This window comes from Camelus ferus, chromosome 12 (genome assembly GCF_009834535.1).
Source record: "Camelus ferus isolate YT-003-E chromosome 12, BCGSAC_Cfer_1.0, whole genome shotgun sequence".
NCBI classification, from domain to species: domain Eukaryota; kingdom Metazoa; phylum Chordata; class Mammalia; order Artiodactyla; family Camelidae; genus Camelus; species Camelus ferus.
In genome coordinates, this window is record NC_045707.1 from 37,796,759 (window position 1) to 37,812,052 (window position 15,294).

The following is a 15,294-nucleotide window of genomic DNA, read 5'->3' on the forward strand; positions in this document are numbered from 1 at the left end:
TTTTTTTTTTGCAGAAACTGGTAAGTTAATTAAAATGCATATGGACATTCAAAAAACCTAAAATAGACACAGCTTTTTTTGAAAAAGAATACAGTTGGAAGACTAGCACTATCTCACTTCAAGACTTAGCTTCAGTAATCAGGATAGTATGGTATTGGCTAAGAGTAGACATACAGATCAGTGGAAAAGAAGAAAGAGTCCTATAAAAAGGAATGAAATATTGATACTGATAATCGGTGAATCTTTAAAACATAATACTTAGTGGAAGAAGCCAGACACAAAAAGCCAGTTGTATGATTTCATTTATATGAAATGTCCAGAACTGTCACATCCATAGAGACAGAAAGTAGAAGTGTGGCTGTCAAGGGCTAAGGGAAGGGAGGAATGGGGAGACGCTGCCAATAAGTGTCGGGTTTCTTTTTGGGGTATGAAAATCTTATGGAATAAAGTATTGGTGATGGTTGCATAACTTTGTGAATATACTAAAAACCACTAGATTATACACTTTTAAAAATTAATTTTATGGTTATAAATTATCTCAATGAAAAAAAAAAGAATACAGAGTTCAGAAACAGACTCACAAGTGTATGGCCAATTGATTTTCAACAAAAATGCCAAAACAATTAGAAGGAGAAAAGGTAGCCTTTTTCAGCAAATAATGCCAAAATTGGACATATGTAGGAAAAAATTTGAACCTTGAAATGTATTCCCTTGAAATGGTTCATAAGCCTAAAACTATAAAACTTCTAGAAGAAAACATCCACAAAAATCTTTATGACCTTGGGATATGCAAAGATTTTGTAAACAATTCACTAAATGCACAAACCATAAAAGAAATATTTGATAATCTGGACTTCATCAAAATCAAAAACATCTCTTCACAGGATAGTGTTAAGAGAATGAAAAATGAAAGCCACAGATGGGAAGAAAGTTGCACACACAAAAATCTGACAAGGACTTGCTTCCAGAATACATATTTCAAATCAATAAGATAACCCAATTTTAAAATGGGCAAAAGATTTGAATAGACACTTCACACAAGATAAATAAATGGTCATTCAGCACATGAAAAGATGCCAAACATCATAAGTCATCATGGAAATGTATATTAAAATCACATGAGATACTACTTTCACATCCTCTGTAAATATAGGGTAAAATTTAAAAGACTGATAACACCTCGTGTTGGTGAAAATGTAAAGCAATTGGAACTCTCATACATTGATAGTGAGTATAAAACGGCACAACTACATTGGAAAATAATTGGCCATTTCTTCTAAAATTAATCATATGTTTACCATATGACCCAGCCATTCCACTCCTAGGTGTTGACCCAAGAAAATGAAAACATATGCCCACACAAAGATTGGTAAACAAATGTTTACAGCAGCTTTACTCATAGTCACCCCAAACCAGAAACAGATGTCCATCAGCAAGTAAATAGATAAATGAAGTATGTAATCATACAATAGGATACTTTTCACTAATATAAACTATTGATACATATGAAAACATGGATGAATAGCAAAAACCTTATGTTGAGTGAAAGAAGTTAAACAGAAAAGTGAACACAGTATGATTTCATTTAATATGAAGTTCAAACAAAACTAATCTACAGCAATAAAAATTATATCCATGTTTACTTTGATCAGGGGAGACTGACAGCAAGGGGCATGAGGATTCTTTTCCAAGTGATAGAAATGCTTTGTATCTTATTTGTACTGCTGGTTACATGGGCATAGTATTTAGTCAAAATTCACAGAAGTATACACTTAGAGTAGGCGCATTTTACTGTATGTATAGCATACTTCAATAAAATTAAAAAAAAGAAACTAAGTCCTTGAATCTAAGGCAAAAACCTAGTAAACTCAAGCTGAAGTCACATAAAGCTTTATCAACACAGAACACACACATAAATATTTATGTAAAAGCCACTGTGCTATTTAGTGCTACAAAAAGTTCAAAGAGTTCTGGGGAATGCCCTGTATAAGATGCCAGTTTGGCATGAGTTTAGTATTTGAGCTTTTCAAGATGAATGCAACAAGGGTATCCCGTATGGATTCATCAAGGAATACAATTCCCATCTCTGCTGACTTCTAATATGGTACTTAAGCATGAAATCTGGTACCTAAGCATGAAACCTGAGTGACCCCCATCCTGGATTTGGGGGATGGCCAGACTAGCTCTTAGTCTGTATAATTCTGAATAGGCACCATTTAATAAACTAGAAGAGTGGTACAGAATACATGAATGGGAGCCCCTGAAGTTGTGCAAGGCTTTAGATGGCCCCTATTTTCAATATTCTGGAAAATATTCAAGCGAAATACCCCAATTTTCAGTTAGAAGAATGCAGTTCCCTTATCCATGACATCTGCTCTTTTATGCCTAGCAACACCTCACCTTCCCTTTTTTTGGTGCTGATTTTGAGAAGTCATTTTCCCTCACTCCATGCTTTCTTTTTATGAATATCACGACCAGGCAACCTCCAGCGGTTGGCTTAGCTGAGTCATAATGCCCACCAGACTCTTTCCTGGGGCTCTGAATGGTGGCTACGGTGTTCAAGGATGGCCCATGTTGAAGTACACATTAACCATCCTGACAATGGAAGCAGGAACTTTCCCTTGTTTTTTCCTCCCCAGATTCTTGATGCCTTCCTGGTTTCTGGCTTTGCTCACACTCAGGTATTTTAGCTTTTCTATGAACTGGCCTCCTCCTTCTATGGCTTCTGGTACTTGCAATATAACACAAAATTTTAAAATCCAAAGAAAGGAACCAAAGCAGCAGTTTGGTTTAATCCTGGGCTTGGTCGTGGGAGACCTGGCTTCCAGTCCCAGCTCTGCTACTAATCAGCTGTGCAGCTCTGACTTCGGGCAGGTTGTTGCTGAGCACCAGTCTGCTCATCTCTAAAATGTTCCATCAGTATTTCCCGAATGCCCTGGGTGCCACGCAAAGACAATCATAATGCAGTTTCATATATTTTTGAAAAATATTTATGTCCCACAGGATTTCTGAATCACAAAAGATGACGTTCCTGAGAACATTTTACCAGATGTAAGACATTATCTAAATAAATAAAACCTTTTCTTTCTGAGTATCTGCAAAATGACTTGTGGCCTGGCCCCCAGGGGTAATGTGCCAATCTTTCCACAGATAATTTAGTTGTTGGATCTAATGTGGTTACTTGTTGACATTTAATACATGCACCCAATCACTGCCTAAGGCTTTCTAGGGTGTATTTTAAATGGGGCAATTATATAAAATCTCTCTGTCAACAAAATACAATCCTTTTAGGAGTCAATTCAGAAACCCAGAGTACTTCTCTGTATTAATTTTCCAATAATTATTTATAAAAATCATGTACACACAAAAATCCAGCACTTTTGTCCCTCTGTGCAATACGGAGGCTCTTATTTTGATATGAGGGCACAGTGGCCGACTTTTGGCAGAGTAACTTGAGGATATAATTAACAGCTGACATACACTCTGCTTCCTGGACTCCTGATTTCTCTGGGAACATATTTAGAGCTCGGCAATAATGACCTACATGCACAGCTGGATTTATTCTATTCTTAAATCTCTGGAAATATCTAAATCCATGTGAAAGGTGCAAATCACGAAGCCTGAGTTTTAAGGAGAGAAACAAATCACTTGAGATGAACAAAGCCATAATTTAACCTTATATTAAGAAATTTGCTTAAGATTACAAGCTAACTTGATTGAAGACATGGAGATATTTACACGTGTGCAAGTACACACATACATGTACACAGATGAAACCAACCAGAGTCTCAGGAAAATGCTGCTAAGAACACAGCTACTGTAGTTCAGATCCAGGTTCTAGGTAAGGTTCTATTTCCCATAATCCCTCTCTCTGCCTTTGGAGCTAAAACAATATAGCCCTGAAGTCAAAGAATTTTTGTTCAGAAGGATCCTTAGAAGTCATCTAGTCATATCTGCCACCTGATGCTAGAGCTCTCTCTGAAAATTCCCCCAAGATAACTGACATCTTGTTTGAAAAGAGGCAATATTGCATAGTGGTTGAATGCACATGCTTTGGGGCAGAGACCATGTCAGGCCCTGCCGGCATATACACTCACTCCCTAGATAGTCTCACCCAGTATAATACCATGGGTAAGAGCAGGGACTGTGAGTCCCAGCTCTACGCTGTACGAGTTGTGTTGTGGAGCCAAGTGATTTAACCTCTCTGTGCCTCAGTTTCCTCATCCATAAAATGGAGAGTAATTTCCTAAAGTTTTTATAAAGATTAAATCAGTTGAAATATGTAAAGCGCTTAGGATGTGATAAGTATTCTATACATGTTAGCTACTATCCAGCTCCATGGCTTTTTCTACCAACAAACATACCGATAATTTCCGGATGTACATCCCCAGTTCCCACCATTCCCCTGAACTCTAGTCTCTTGTATCTCTCTACCTGCCTACTTGACCTCTTCATGCTGATGTCAATCAAGGTCTCAAAATTCACATATTTAAGACTGATCTCTGATTCTGTACCATCTCCCAACCTTCTTTCCCTAGTCTCTCCCAACTACTAATGTGCATCACTATTCACCTAGCTGTTCGGGCAGAAACTCTGAGTCATCCTCAACTCCTCTTTTTCTCCTCATCCAAATTTCAGTAAATCCTTTTATTCCACTTTCAAAATGCACCCCAAATCTGACCTCTTCTTATTCTTTGACACTACCACCTGGACCAGGCCACCATTTGCAGTACCACCTAATCGGTACCCTTGTTACCCTCCTTGCTCCTGTACAATCTATTCTCTGCCCAGGAGCCAGAGCATACTTTAAAAAAGAAAATCAGATGTTGCTCCCCTGCTCAAAGCTCTCCAATGACTTCCTATCACACTTGGAATGAAATCTGAATCCCTCTCATTTTCTAACAAGGCTGTATATGAGCCACTTACCTCTCATCTACCTCTTGTCTACCTCTCGGCTGCCTCCCCTACCACACTTTCCTTGCCTACTCTACTCCAACCACACTGTCTGCCTTGGGTTGTCCAACTTCGCAAGCAAGCTTCTGCTTTAAGGCCTTTGTACTTGTAGCTCCCTCTGGCTGGAATGTTCTTGCCTCTTCACATGCCCCTTCCTCATTGGCCTGCAAACTCTGCTCAAATGTTGCTCCTTAGAGAGGCCTTCCCAGTCCACCTCATCTAAAAAACACCCACTACCCTCACTCCCGCTTCATTACTACTCTCTGTCCCTTTGTCCTGTTTGTCTTCGTAGCACTTAGTAACACATCTGACAATATATGTTTGTTGTCATGCCTACTAGAATGTCAGTTCCTTGGGGGTCACAACTTTATTCTATTTTGTTCCCTGGTCTATCCACAGCACCTAAGCAGTGTCTGGGACACAGCAGATGCTCAATAAAATTTTTTACTTCATGAAGGAGTAAATAGTGCTTAGCACAGTTCCTGGGTCAGAGTAAACAGCCATAAGTTTGTGGTGTCAGTTACAGAAGTTAAAAAAAAATATTTAATGAAAATGCAAAAATCTTTAGTGATACTACTTAAGATGCCAAAAATTAAAATATCATATTTTCACCCAATTTTTATACACACACACACACACACTTATATTGTACTTACTTGGAGTTTCTTCTAAAATTTCTTGGAACTTGGTTCTCTCATAATCCACCAACTGGCGTTGAAGATATGGTCTCAGACTCCTAATTGTAAAATTGACCATATCCATTTTCATGAGGTCCAGGACATGAAATATCTGTCTAAAAATTTTAGAGTTAAAATAGAGAGGTGATCAAGAAATTAAGCTGAAATTCAGTCACTATTATCTATTTTACAGGATGGAAAAGATAAACATCCCTAAAATGTTTCTGAGCTTCCAATTGTCATTGGCAAGGTCACTTTTCACAGAAGACATTCCAAATGTATTCTTCCACAGATCTCAACAGTATTTGCTTTAGAAACACAGTACCTCTGGCTAAGCCATTACATCCAGCCATAAACTGATAGAAAAACACTAAGCAGCATAAACAATGAGTCTTAACACTGAGACAAAGAAGATTCAAGAAGGAATTTTCATTTGAAAGTCCCTGAAATTTTAAGGAGTCTGAACATAGTGTATGTGATTTCTATTTCTAACAGAATAAGAAGGGAAAAAAGGAAATAAAAGAAAGAACAGGGCAGTGAAACACAGGGGAAAACCACTTCATTTTAGAGTTGGGCAGCCCTGGGCTCAAATGCAACTTTGCTACTGACCAGCTCTGGTCAGGCACAAATTACTCAATCTTTCTGAGCCTTAGTTTCCTCATCTATGAAAGAAAGGGACAAGATTAACCTTGGAGGAATGTTGTGAAAAGCCAATGAGATAATAAATATAAAATTCAGGCAAATAGTAGCAACCAGTAAGTGCTTAATATGTGACCAAGATGAACACCACAGATTTGGTATTACACACTGGTAATAAGATAACTCAAAGTAAGGATTTCACAAATGGAGAATCATAAACTGCCACAGCTGATTCAACTCAAAGGATATAGCCCATTTTACAGATGGGGAAAGCGTGACTTTGAGAGGTTATCAACCTTCCCAAAATAACAAAGTAAGTTACCCACTATATGCAAACCAGTTTCCTTCCTCTACCTTTTCAATACTATTATATGAAATTTAACTTTCAATGTGACTATATTCACAAAAAAATAAAAAATAAAAAATAAAAGGGAGAAGAGTTCCCTCCCATGGCAGAAAGTATTGCAGAATCCTCTTTTCTCTGGGATCACAAAGAAGTTATTGTCTACACAGTCACATTAGAATCTCATGATTTATTGTACACCTCATTTCCTCAGGGGAGCTGTGGCAGAGATGGCTAGCTGATCACCAAAGTCCGCATTCCCTATCTGCAGTGTGGATTTGTGTCTGGGCAATGTGTTTCCAGACAGCAAACAGTCTAGGTGGGATCATGAGACTAGGTATAGCCAATGGAATGTGTTGCTTCTGGGCCAAGGTTGTTTATTAAGCACTGGGTATGCCTTCCCCATGATCTCTTTCCCATTCACCTGCTGAATGTAAAGGACTCCAAGGACCCGGGCAAGGGTGGAGTCAGGGATGACAAAGAGCCTGGGTCCCTGAACAACTCATGAAAGTCTGCCTGACCAAGAATCCCTGACTCAGACTTTTATATGAGTGAGAAACAAACTGTTATTGGTTAAAGCACTGAGAATTCAGGGTTTACGTGTCATAGCAGCTAGCATCACTCTAACTAATAAATACATCTTCCTGGATCCTTGACTAGATTAGGTCCCCTGATGGAGGCTCCATTCATCCCTTCATGTTCCCCTTTGATAGCACTTCATCACAACTGTAATTCCTTGTTCAAGGGCTATCTCGCCATTAGACTATAAACTCTCTGGGGTCAGAGACTGTATCTGCCTTTTTCATCACTGCATCCCTAGGGCCCAGCACATGCCAACTAACAACCTTGTTAAGTCATTCTATGTGAGAACTCCATGTACACAATAAATGATTGATTTGCCCCTTGCTTATTATTCCTGTACTTCCTAAGAAAATGCACTCACCTCAGCACCTCCACAACATTGCCAGTGGCCTTTAACTCTCTGATATCATCATCTCTCACAGGAGCACAAAGCTTTCCCATAGTACTGATGACATAGTTGGAAAGGCCTTGGATGTCGACAGTACTGTGTTCAGCCTGCTGCCTAATGAGGTCTGTGTCCAAAACTTCACAAATCTGGTTGCGTAGCCGGTTGCCACCAGGAGTCAGAAAAGAGAGAAGGATCTACACAGGGGAAGGAAAGAATTAATGACAGCATCATTAATGAATAAAGGTTATCATTTTCTATTTCAATGTCTAGATGACCAAGCGCCCTGTCCATATTTTAATACCCTGGATGCCACAAAAGTTTGCACAGGCTGGGTGGTGGATCAGAGGAGCACTCCAGTGTCCTGACTCTAAAAAAAAAGCTCTGTCTTCTGAATTAAAGCACCCCCTACCTGCCCCGCCACGGGAACTTACAAACGCTATCAGGATAAAAATAACTGGCAAAGAAGCAATATTATTGAAAGAACTTCAAAAAGTTTACAGGTAAACTATGCAAGGAAAGAACAAGTTGCAGATCATGGCTCCAAAAGAACCCTTCGCAGAAGGGCAAACAGTAACACACCCATGGGCTCCATTAGTATAATATATGATATTTAAATATCATATGTTATATAAGCAACTTATATTGAGTATTCACTACACAGCAGGCACTATACTTATATACACAGCATGTGGTTAGGAGCACAGGCTCTGAGCCTGAGAGCCAGGGTTCAAACCCCTCAAAGCTGTGTGACCCTGGATGAGTCAGGGAATTTCATTTCTTTATATAAAATGAAAACAGGCATAATTACCTCACAGCATTGTAAGGATAAATGAATAATCTAGCGCTTGGAATAGAGCAAGTGTCCTGTAAATGTTAGCTATAACTGTTATCTGATACAATTCTTACAACTACTCAGAAAACAGAGACTTAAAGGGAGACAGAGCCTGTCACTAAACCAGGTCTAGCTAACTCGAGAGTCTGTGCTCTGAAGCACCACAACCACTGCCCTACCTGCTAAGCATTGGCCTCCACTGCCCTGTTTTCCCAGCCTCCACCTGGCTCCAGAAGGTGCAGGAAAAAAACCCTTCCAGTGACTGAACTGGCTCTGTTTTTCAAAAAGAGTCTCCAATACTCTTTGGAAGACATGAAAACAGTCTTTGGGGGGAAGATCATTAATTAACACAGACAACATCAACTTGCCTCCCTGATTTCTTCAAACAGTTTGATGGCATGTTCATACTCGGGAGGCTCAGCATTCAGCTCTGACTCCAAGACGTCCCAGAAGGCCTGGTGGACAATGTGCCTTACTCGACCTGCCAAACTATAGGAATGAAATGGATTATTTTTTTAAAATAAGAACTATTTTTCCTGATTATAAAAGAAATATGCCAATGGTAGAAATCTTAGAAAACATAGAAAACCAGAGTAAAGATTGCTCATAATCCCCTTATTAATCTTTTGACATATCTGACATATGTTCAGTGAAGGAACTGTTTTACTACAACTGTTTTAATACTGGGTCTGTACAATATTATGTATTTATTGCACTTAAGATTCTGTCTTACGTGTTTCCCCTAGATTTTTAAAATGCTTCCCTCCTATAGCTTTCAGTAAGCTTATAAAATTCTGTCCTAAGGAGATACTGTAATTTACTAGCTACTCTTATACACTGATCTTTAGACTTGTTCTAGATCTGGGGATGAGATGACAGTTGCTCTTTCCTTAACAGCTGAAGTTTCGTGGCATGGAATAGAACAGATTGGCCCCAAGGAGACATGCATTTGAATGCCTGCCAACTTCAGCTTAGATGTCCCATTTAAAGTCAGCCAGACCAAACTGCTGAAAGAGGAGCCTTCCTAGGAAAGGCTCACAATAGAATAGGTGGCCTTCCTGCTTTATTCTGCATGTCAATGTCCTAAAGTAGGTGCACATCAAAACACATAGCCCTACTGAACTCCCACAGCATTTTGTAACAGTTTTTGGAAAAGCACACATTTCTTTGAACTGTAATTACTTACAAGTCTCTATGCCCCACAGGGATATACACCTCTCCGAGGTAGAGGCCACAACTTCTAGGGACCTGCCACTGTACCTAACACAGCACTGGCATTTACTGAGTGTTCACTGAATATTTAGGTGAATGAATGAATAATTTGCTGGTTAAACATTATCTCCTAATTTTTCTTTTTAAAGTATAAATAGCTAAGTATACACTAACACTGTAAGAAGTGAAATTAGCTTTCTGAGGAGTGTGAGTTAAAATTGTTTATATAACTGCAAACACTATATTATACTCAGCTACTTCACATGTTAAAACGTATTCTAGTTGCCTGACTAGATTTATTCAACATAAATGCCATGTCCAATGTTTTAGACTCTCTTGAGCAATTATAGAACAATTAGAAAGGCAGACATTGCTGGGATGGATTGTTGTTCTCAACTTTACGAGCCTCATGTACCTGGCTTGAATGGACCAACCAGGAATGAGCTAAAACAACTTTATAGCTCCTTGAGGGATGTGAGGGTTTAAGTTTTGCAAAAGGCTACCAGGTACTTTTTAGCTCTTTCATTTTGGGAGGCAGAAGAGCTGGGGAGGGAGGGGTGGAGATGAGATCAATCAAATCATTTATAAGCATTCCTACTGGGTATCAGAAATCTGACTTAATTTATCAAGTGTTTGCCCCCAAGAAAATATTTAGTAAAATATGAGAGTTAGCCATAATTTACAAAGTAACAACCTGGCCATTGTGGAGAGTCATTAGAAAAAGCAACAGCTAATGATACGCTATTTCACTTTTAAACAAAGGTAATATGTCCCAACTCTGCATGTTGTTTTCCTTGCTCACATTTTCTAGCCGTAGCATTATACGAAGAGAGGGGGAATTCACACCTTCCAGAGTATCAGAGTACTTACATGCAAGACCCTTATATGCCCAGAAGCATGCATATGAAGTGAGTACTGTGGTCCCCCTCTCATACCTGGTGAATGTGAGGCTCAGATATGGTCTCAGCAGAGCCAGGATTCAAACCCCAATGTGTCTCTGATCCTAGAAGGCCTTCGCTAGGCCTGTATTTGCAACTTTTAAATTGAAAGCACAAATACTCCCAAAGTGTCTTCTGCTGTACTTCATACAACATTCTAATTTTAACTTCAAAAATTCATTTTTATCAGTCTGTCAATAAATGTTTATTTAACATTCAATATGTGGTGGGCCCTATTTCAGATGCTGAGGTGTAGTGAAAAGAAGGTCTCTGCTCTCAAAAAGCTTGTATTTTAGCAGGGACAGAAAGACAAAAAACACATTAAAAGTGAGTAAGACAATTTCAGAGCCATGAGGAAGACAGAGGAAGACAATGTGGTAGTTAGTGATGAAGAGGGTGCCCACCTGACTGGGTGGTTGAAGAAAGCTTCTCTAAGACAGTGAGCTTTGAGCTGAGACTTGAATGGGGAAAAGAAAGCAGCTGGTGAAGATCTACGAGCAGAACACTGAAAAAGAAGGCAGAAGGACAAAGTCCCCGGGGCAGGATGAAGCTGGTGTACTCCCAGATCAGCAAGGAAGCCAGTGTGGCTGAAGCACAACAAGCAGGAGGGAAAGAAGTGAGAGGCTCGGTCAGCAAAGGGGGCTGGTCATACTGAAGAGTTTTTGAGTTTTTATTCTAAGTGTAAAAGAATCACTGAAGGGTTTTAAGCAAAGACATGATCTAATCTGATTTACCCTTTAGAAAGATCACTATGGCTACCCGTGGAGGATGGAGTACGGGGAGCTAACGATGGAGACTGGGCAACCAGTTAGAACAGAAAGAGTCTAAGTCAGAGATGACAGCGGCCTGGCCTGGGGGTGCAGCAGCAGAGCTGGTATGGAGGATCATGGTGAAATGCAGTCACCACAGAAAACCAAACAGATACACCTACTCCGGCCAGTGATTTAAAAAAAAAAACAGTTATGACTACTATGAACAACACCTCCAGGAGCAGGAGGACCATGAGCCACATTTTAAAGAAGGAAAATGATTATGTTTATTATTTTCCTGTTTAAAACAAACAATAAAGTTCTGAATGGAATCAAATACTATATGTTGTCTTGGTTGAAAGATTTATACATGGCACTGCGAGGCTGAAGATTCAGTGCTGTTATCCAAGAGCGAACTTTGCCTCTAAAGATGATTTACCTGCAGTAATGGCTGCAAGCCTTTTCTCCTCTTTGTCCCAGGGGATTTGTGAGCCACTGAAGCCAGAAAGACCGAGGTAGGGTACAAGGGCATGGCTCTACCCAGAGGTCCTTTGCGGCAGTGATGTTAACCAGGGATGCTGTGGTTCCACCTCAGAGGCTTCTAAATCACCTACTCTTAGCACTCTGCAGTTCAGCTGCACTCACTTATCTTTCACAACCTGAGTATCAGTTTTTAATAAGTCAGTCTACAAATATTTCTTGAGCATTTCCTACATGTTAGGCACTCTGCTAGGTAACAGGGACAGAGCAAACAACATGAACACAGTTTCTCCACTAATGGTGCTTTTGGTTAAGTGGTAAAGACAAGACACTGAACATAAAATTATAAGACATCTTAACAAGGGGGGAGATAGGGGACTATCATAGTCTTTAGAAGGGGATTTAATATAGTCTAGTGGGCTCAGGAATGTCAGGAAAAGCTTCCCTCAGAAGTGGCATATAAGCTGAATTCAAAAGATTATGAGTAACATACATCCTAGAGGAATGGTTTTAAAAACAAGTATAAGAACTTGTTAGAAAACTAACTTAATATACTCTCTATATACTCTTAATACTACTTACTCCCAGTGGATATTATATGAGACCTTCAAGGAATCAATGTGAATATTTGTGTTCACGGTACACACACAGACACACACACACACAGAGTCTGCAGCACAGTTTATGAACAACAGATGCCTCAGGGTTACCTGCTCTCAGGGAGGGCATCTTGTTTCAATTGGAAGTTCTCATTTACAGCAATTTCATGGGCAAGAGTCATGTTTGATAAGTTCCTTGTTGCAGCCATCACTTCGTCAAATGTTACAACCCTGGGAGGGCTTGTTGCTGAAACGAAAACAAAAACTAGTTAAGCTGTGGAAAAGAAGCTGTCATCCAATGAATTCTCCTCATGCAGACAGGGTTTAAGTTAAGCCATTATATATTCTCAGGATTTTACAAGTAAGAAGAATGTAAAAATCTGTGGATTCCCCTAATTAATACTTAATACTTCAAAAATTTAAGAACTCCTTTGATAGCTTCAGTTACTGTACTGATAATAAATTCTCGAATTTTTTAAAAATCTTTATTAATATAGGCTATTTTGTTACTTTTAAAAATTAAATGACCTCATTCTTTAGTGCCCATTGATATCTGCATTTATTACATGTACTACATAGGAAATTGACGACTACTTTTTTTTTTAATCTAAGTATAGTCAGTTTACAATGTTGTATCAATTTCTGGTGTACAGCATAGTGTTTCATATATATACATACATGTATTCCTTTTCATATTCTTTTTCATTATAGGTTACTACAAGATATTGAATATAGTTCCCTGTGCTGTACAGTAGAAACTTGTTATCTATTTTATATATAGTAGTTAGTATCTGCAAATCTCGAACTCCCAATTTATCCCTTCCCACCCATTTCCCTCTCTGGTAACCATAAGCTTATTTTCTATGTGTGCGAGTCTGTTTCTGCTTTGTAAATAAGTTCATTTGTGTCTTTTTTTTTTTTTTTGATTCCACATATAAGTGATATCAGATGGTATTTTTCTCTCTTTCTGGCTTACTTCACTTAGTATGATGATCTCCAGGTCCATATATGCTGCTGCAAATGGCATTATTTTATTCTTTTTTATGGCTGAGTCATATTCCATAATATATATATATGACTACTTTTTATTCCCTAATTCATAACTCTCATTAATTTAAGCATATTCAATATGAAATAATTGATTTAAAAACAACCCCATAACTTCTAAAACTATAGGCAGTATAGCATAAGGCTTAGGTTCAATTCTAAGGTTTGCTGGTTGGTAGTTACCATTTGACTTCACTGAAGCATAACTTACCTCCTCATAGCGCTGTCCTGAAGTGATTAAACAAGGTAATTTAAGTAAAAAAGAACACGGTAAGAACTCAATAAATTAAAATAAGATAAATCTGGTAAGCTGGATCATCTACTTCTCAGCAGGAAGTAGTGAATAAAGAATTATTCCAGTTATTTGTAAAGATTATTCAAAAATTATTCTAATAAATCATGTCTTTGAAATCACTGTTGGAACTCTCAGCTTCTGTTCACTAAAAATCATTATCTCAAACAACAGTACTGACTGGCAATACTTTGCTATCTAAAGTAATTCTAGAAAGAAGAGGAGGGGGAGGAGGGAATTATGATATACAATTAGTAAAACCTTCTTCAGGACGCCTAGGGACCCTGCTAGAGGCATCAATCCATTTGTAGCATAAAGAGTGAGAAAAAGCACTGAAATCTGGGTGGCTGCTAATAAATTCTTTTGCCAATTCTTTGTCCCATTATGGTTCTCCTTAGAAATGTCTGTATCCTTTGGTCCAGCAATCCAATTATATCCAAAGGAATTCCTAGAAAGGCTTTATGTACCAAGATGTTCACAAAGCACTATTTATAATGGCAAAAAATGGAAATGAATTGAATGTCCAGTGATAAATCAGTGGTTAAATTGATGGTATACTCACTTGATGAAAGAGGTAAGTAGTAATAAAAACAATGTTTTAAAAATACATTATCATGAGAAAATGTTTTAGTTAGAATAGTGAGACAAGTCCACACACACATGCACATATATGTCTATGTGGCGAATGAAGATGTGACAGAGCACTGCCAGCTGCCATCTCTGGGTAACATTATACGCAATATTTTCTTTTCTCTCTACTTATATGGGGGCAATTGGGCTCAACTATCCCCTGGAAAGGAGATTCTGGGCACATGAGATGATCAGATCTGAGCCCAGGAGCGTCCCGTTTTTTAATGAGAATGTACAAATTTAAAATAAATACAAATGAACAATTTCTTTTTGAAGTGGGCATTTGATCTCATTAAACATTAGTTGCTTCTTTCTGCATTGGTTTTGGCAGTTTAAAGGGTTATATTGCCTAATACGAAATGCCAATTAAAAAGCTAAGAAAAAAAGACAAACACACCTGCTTCACACCTCTCTAGTTTCCACACACAAAAAAGGAAAAAGACGTCTCCCTTCACTGGGGCTACTCTTTTAATTCCTTCTCACACCCCTCGTGTAGTCATTCTCCTTGTGGGCACTTTTCTGGAGTGGTTTGCACAACAGATTTTGAAATCTACAGGAAATCCTTTAGACTATTTCACTTCCTGCCTGACCCTTGAGTTGTGGCAAGTTTCCTTCTATGTAAATCAGAAAGGAATAATTTGTATATATCCTTGAATGTGGCTCAAAGAATGATCTCATGGAGTAGCTTTCCACTATTTGAGAGATAAGACAGTTGGGGTTGGGAGAACTAATTCAGAGTCAAGGCAAAGCAGATCAGAGTGATGAAAATAAAAATGGATAGGTTGTAAAGTTTAGTGGCTGTTTATTGCTGAGGGCGTGTACAAGACAGTTGCAGTGCCCTGGCAATGCTATTCCAGTACATCGAGAAAGGAGGACAAGTCGGTACTTTGCTCTCACTCATTTCTGAGTTTTAAAATCCAACACATATGTCTA

At 38.6% G+C, this 15,294-nt stretch overlaps 1 protein-coding gene across 9 annotated transcripts in view; it reads right to left on the minus strand.

Moving 5' to 3' along the window:
• The window catches only part of TCP11L2 (t-complex 11 like 2), a 41,188-nt gene that overhangs the window by 13,347 nt on the left and 12,547 nt on the right, over nucleotides 1-15,294 (minus strand). For all 9 annotated transcript variants that reach the window (XM_014566864.2, XM_032493423.1, XM_032493424.1 and 6 more), the window contains 4 exons: nucleotides 12,504-12,639; nucleotides 8,783-8,903; nucleotides 7,556-7,776; nucleotides 5,610-5,746 (listed from right to left, as the gene is read on the minus strand). In XM_014566864.2, the coding sequence (XP_014422350.1) occupies nucleotides 5,610-5,746; nucleotides 7,556-7,776; nucleotides 8,783-8,903; nucleotides 12,504-12,639 (615 nt within the window). The remainder of the gene's footprint in view (nucleotides 1-5,609; nucleotides 5,747-7,555; nucleotides 7,777-8,782; nucleotides 8,904-12,503; nucleotides 12,640-15,294) is intronic.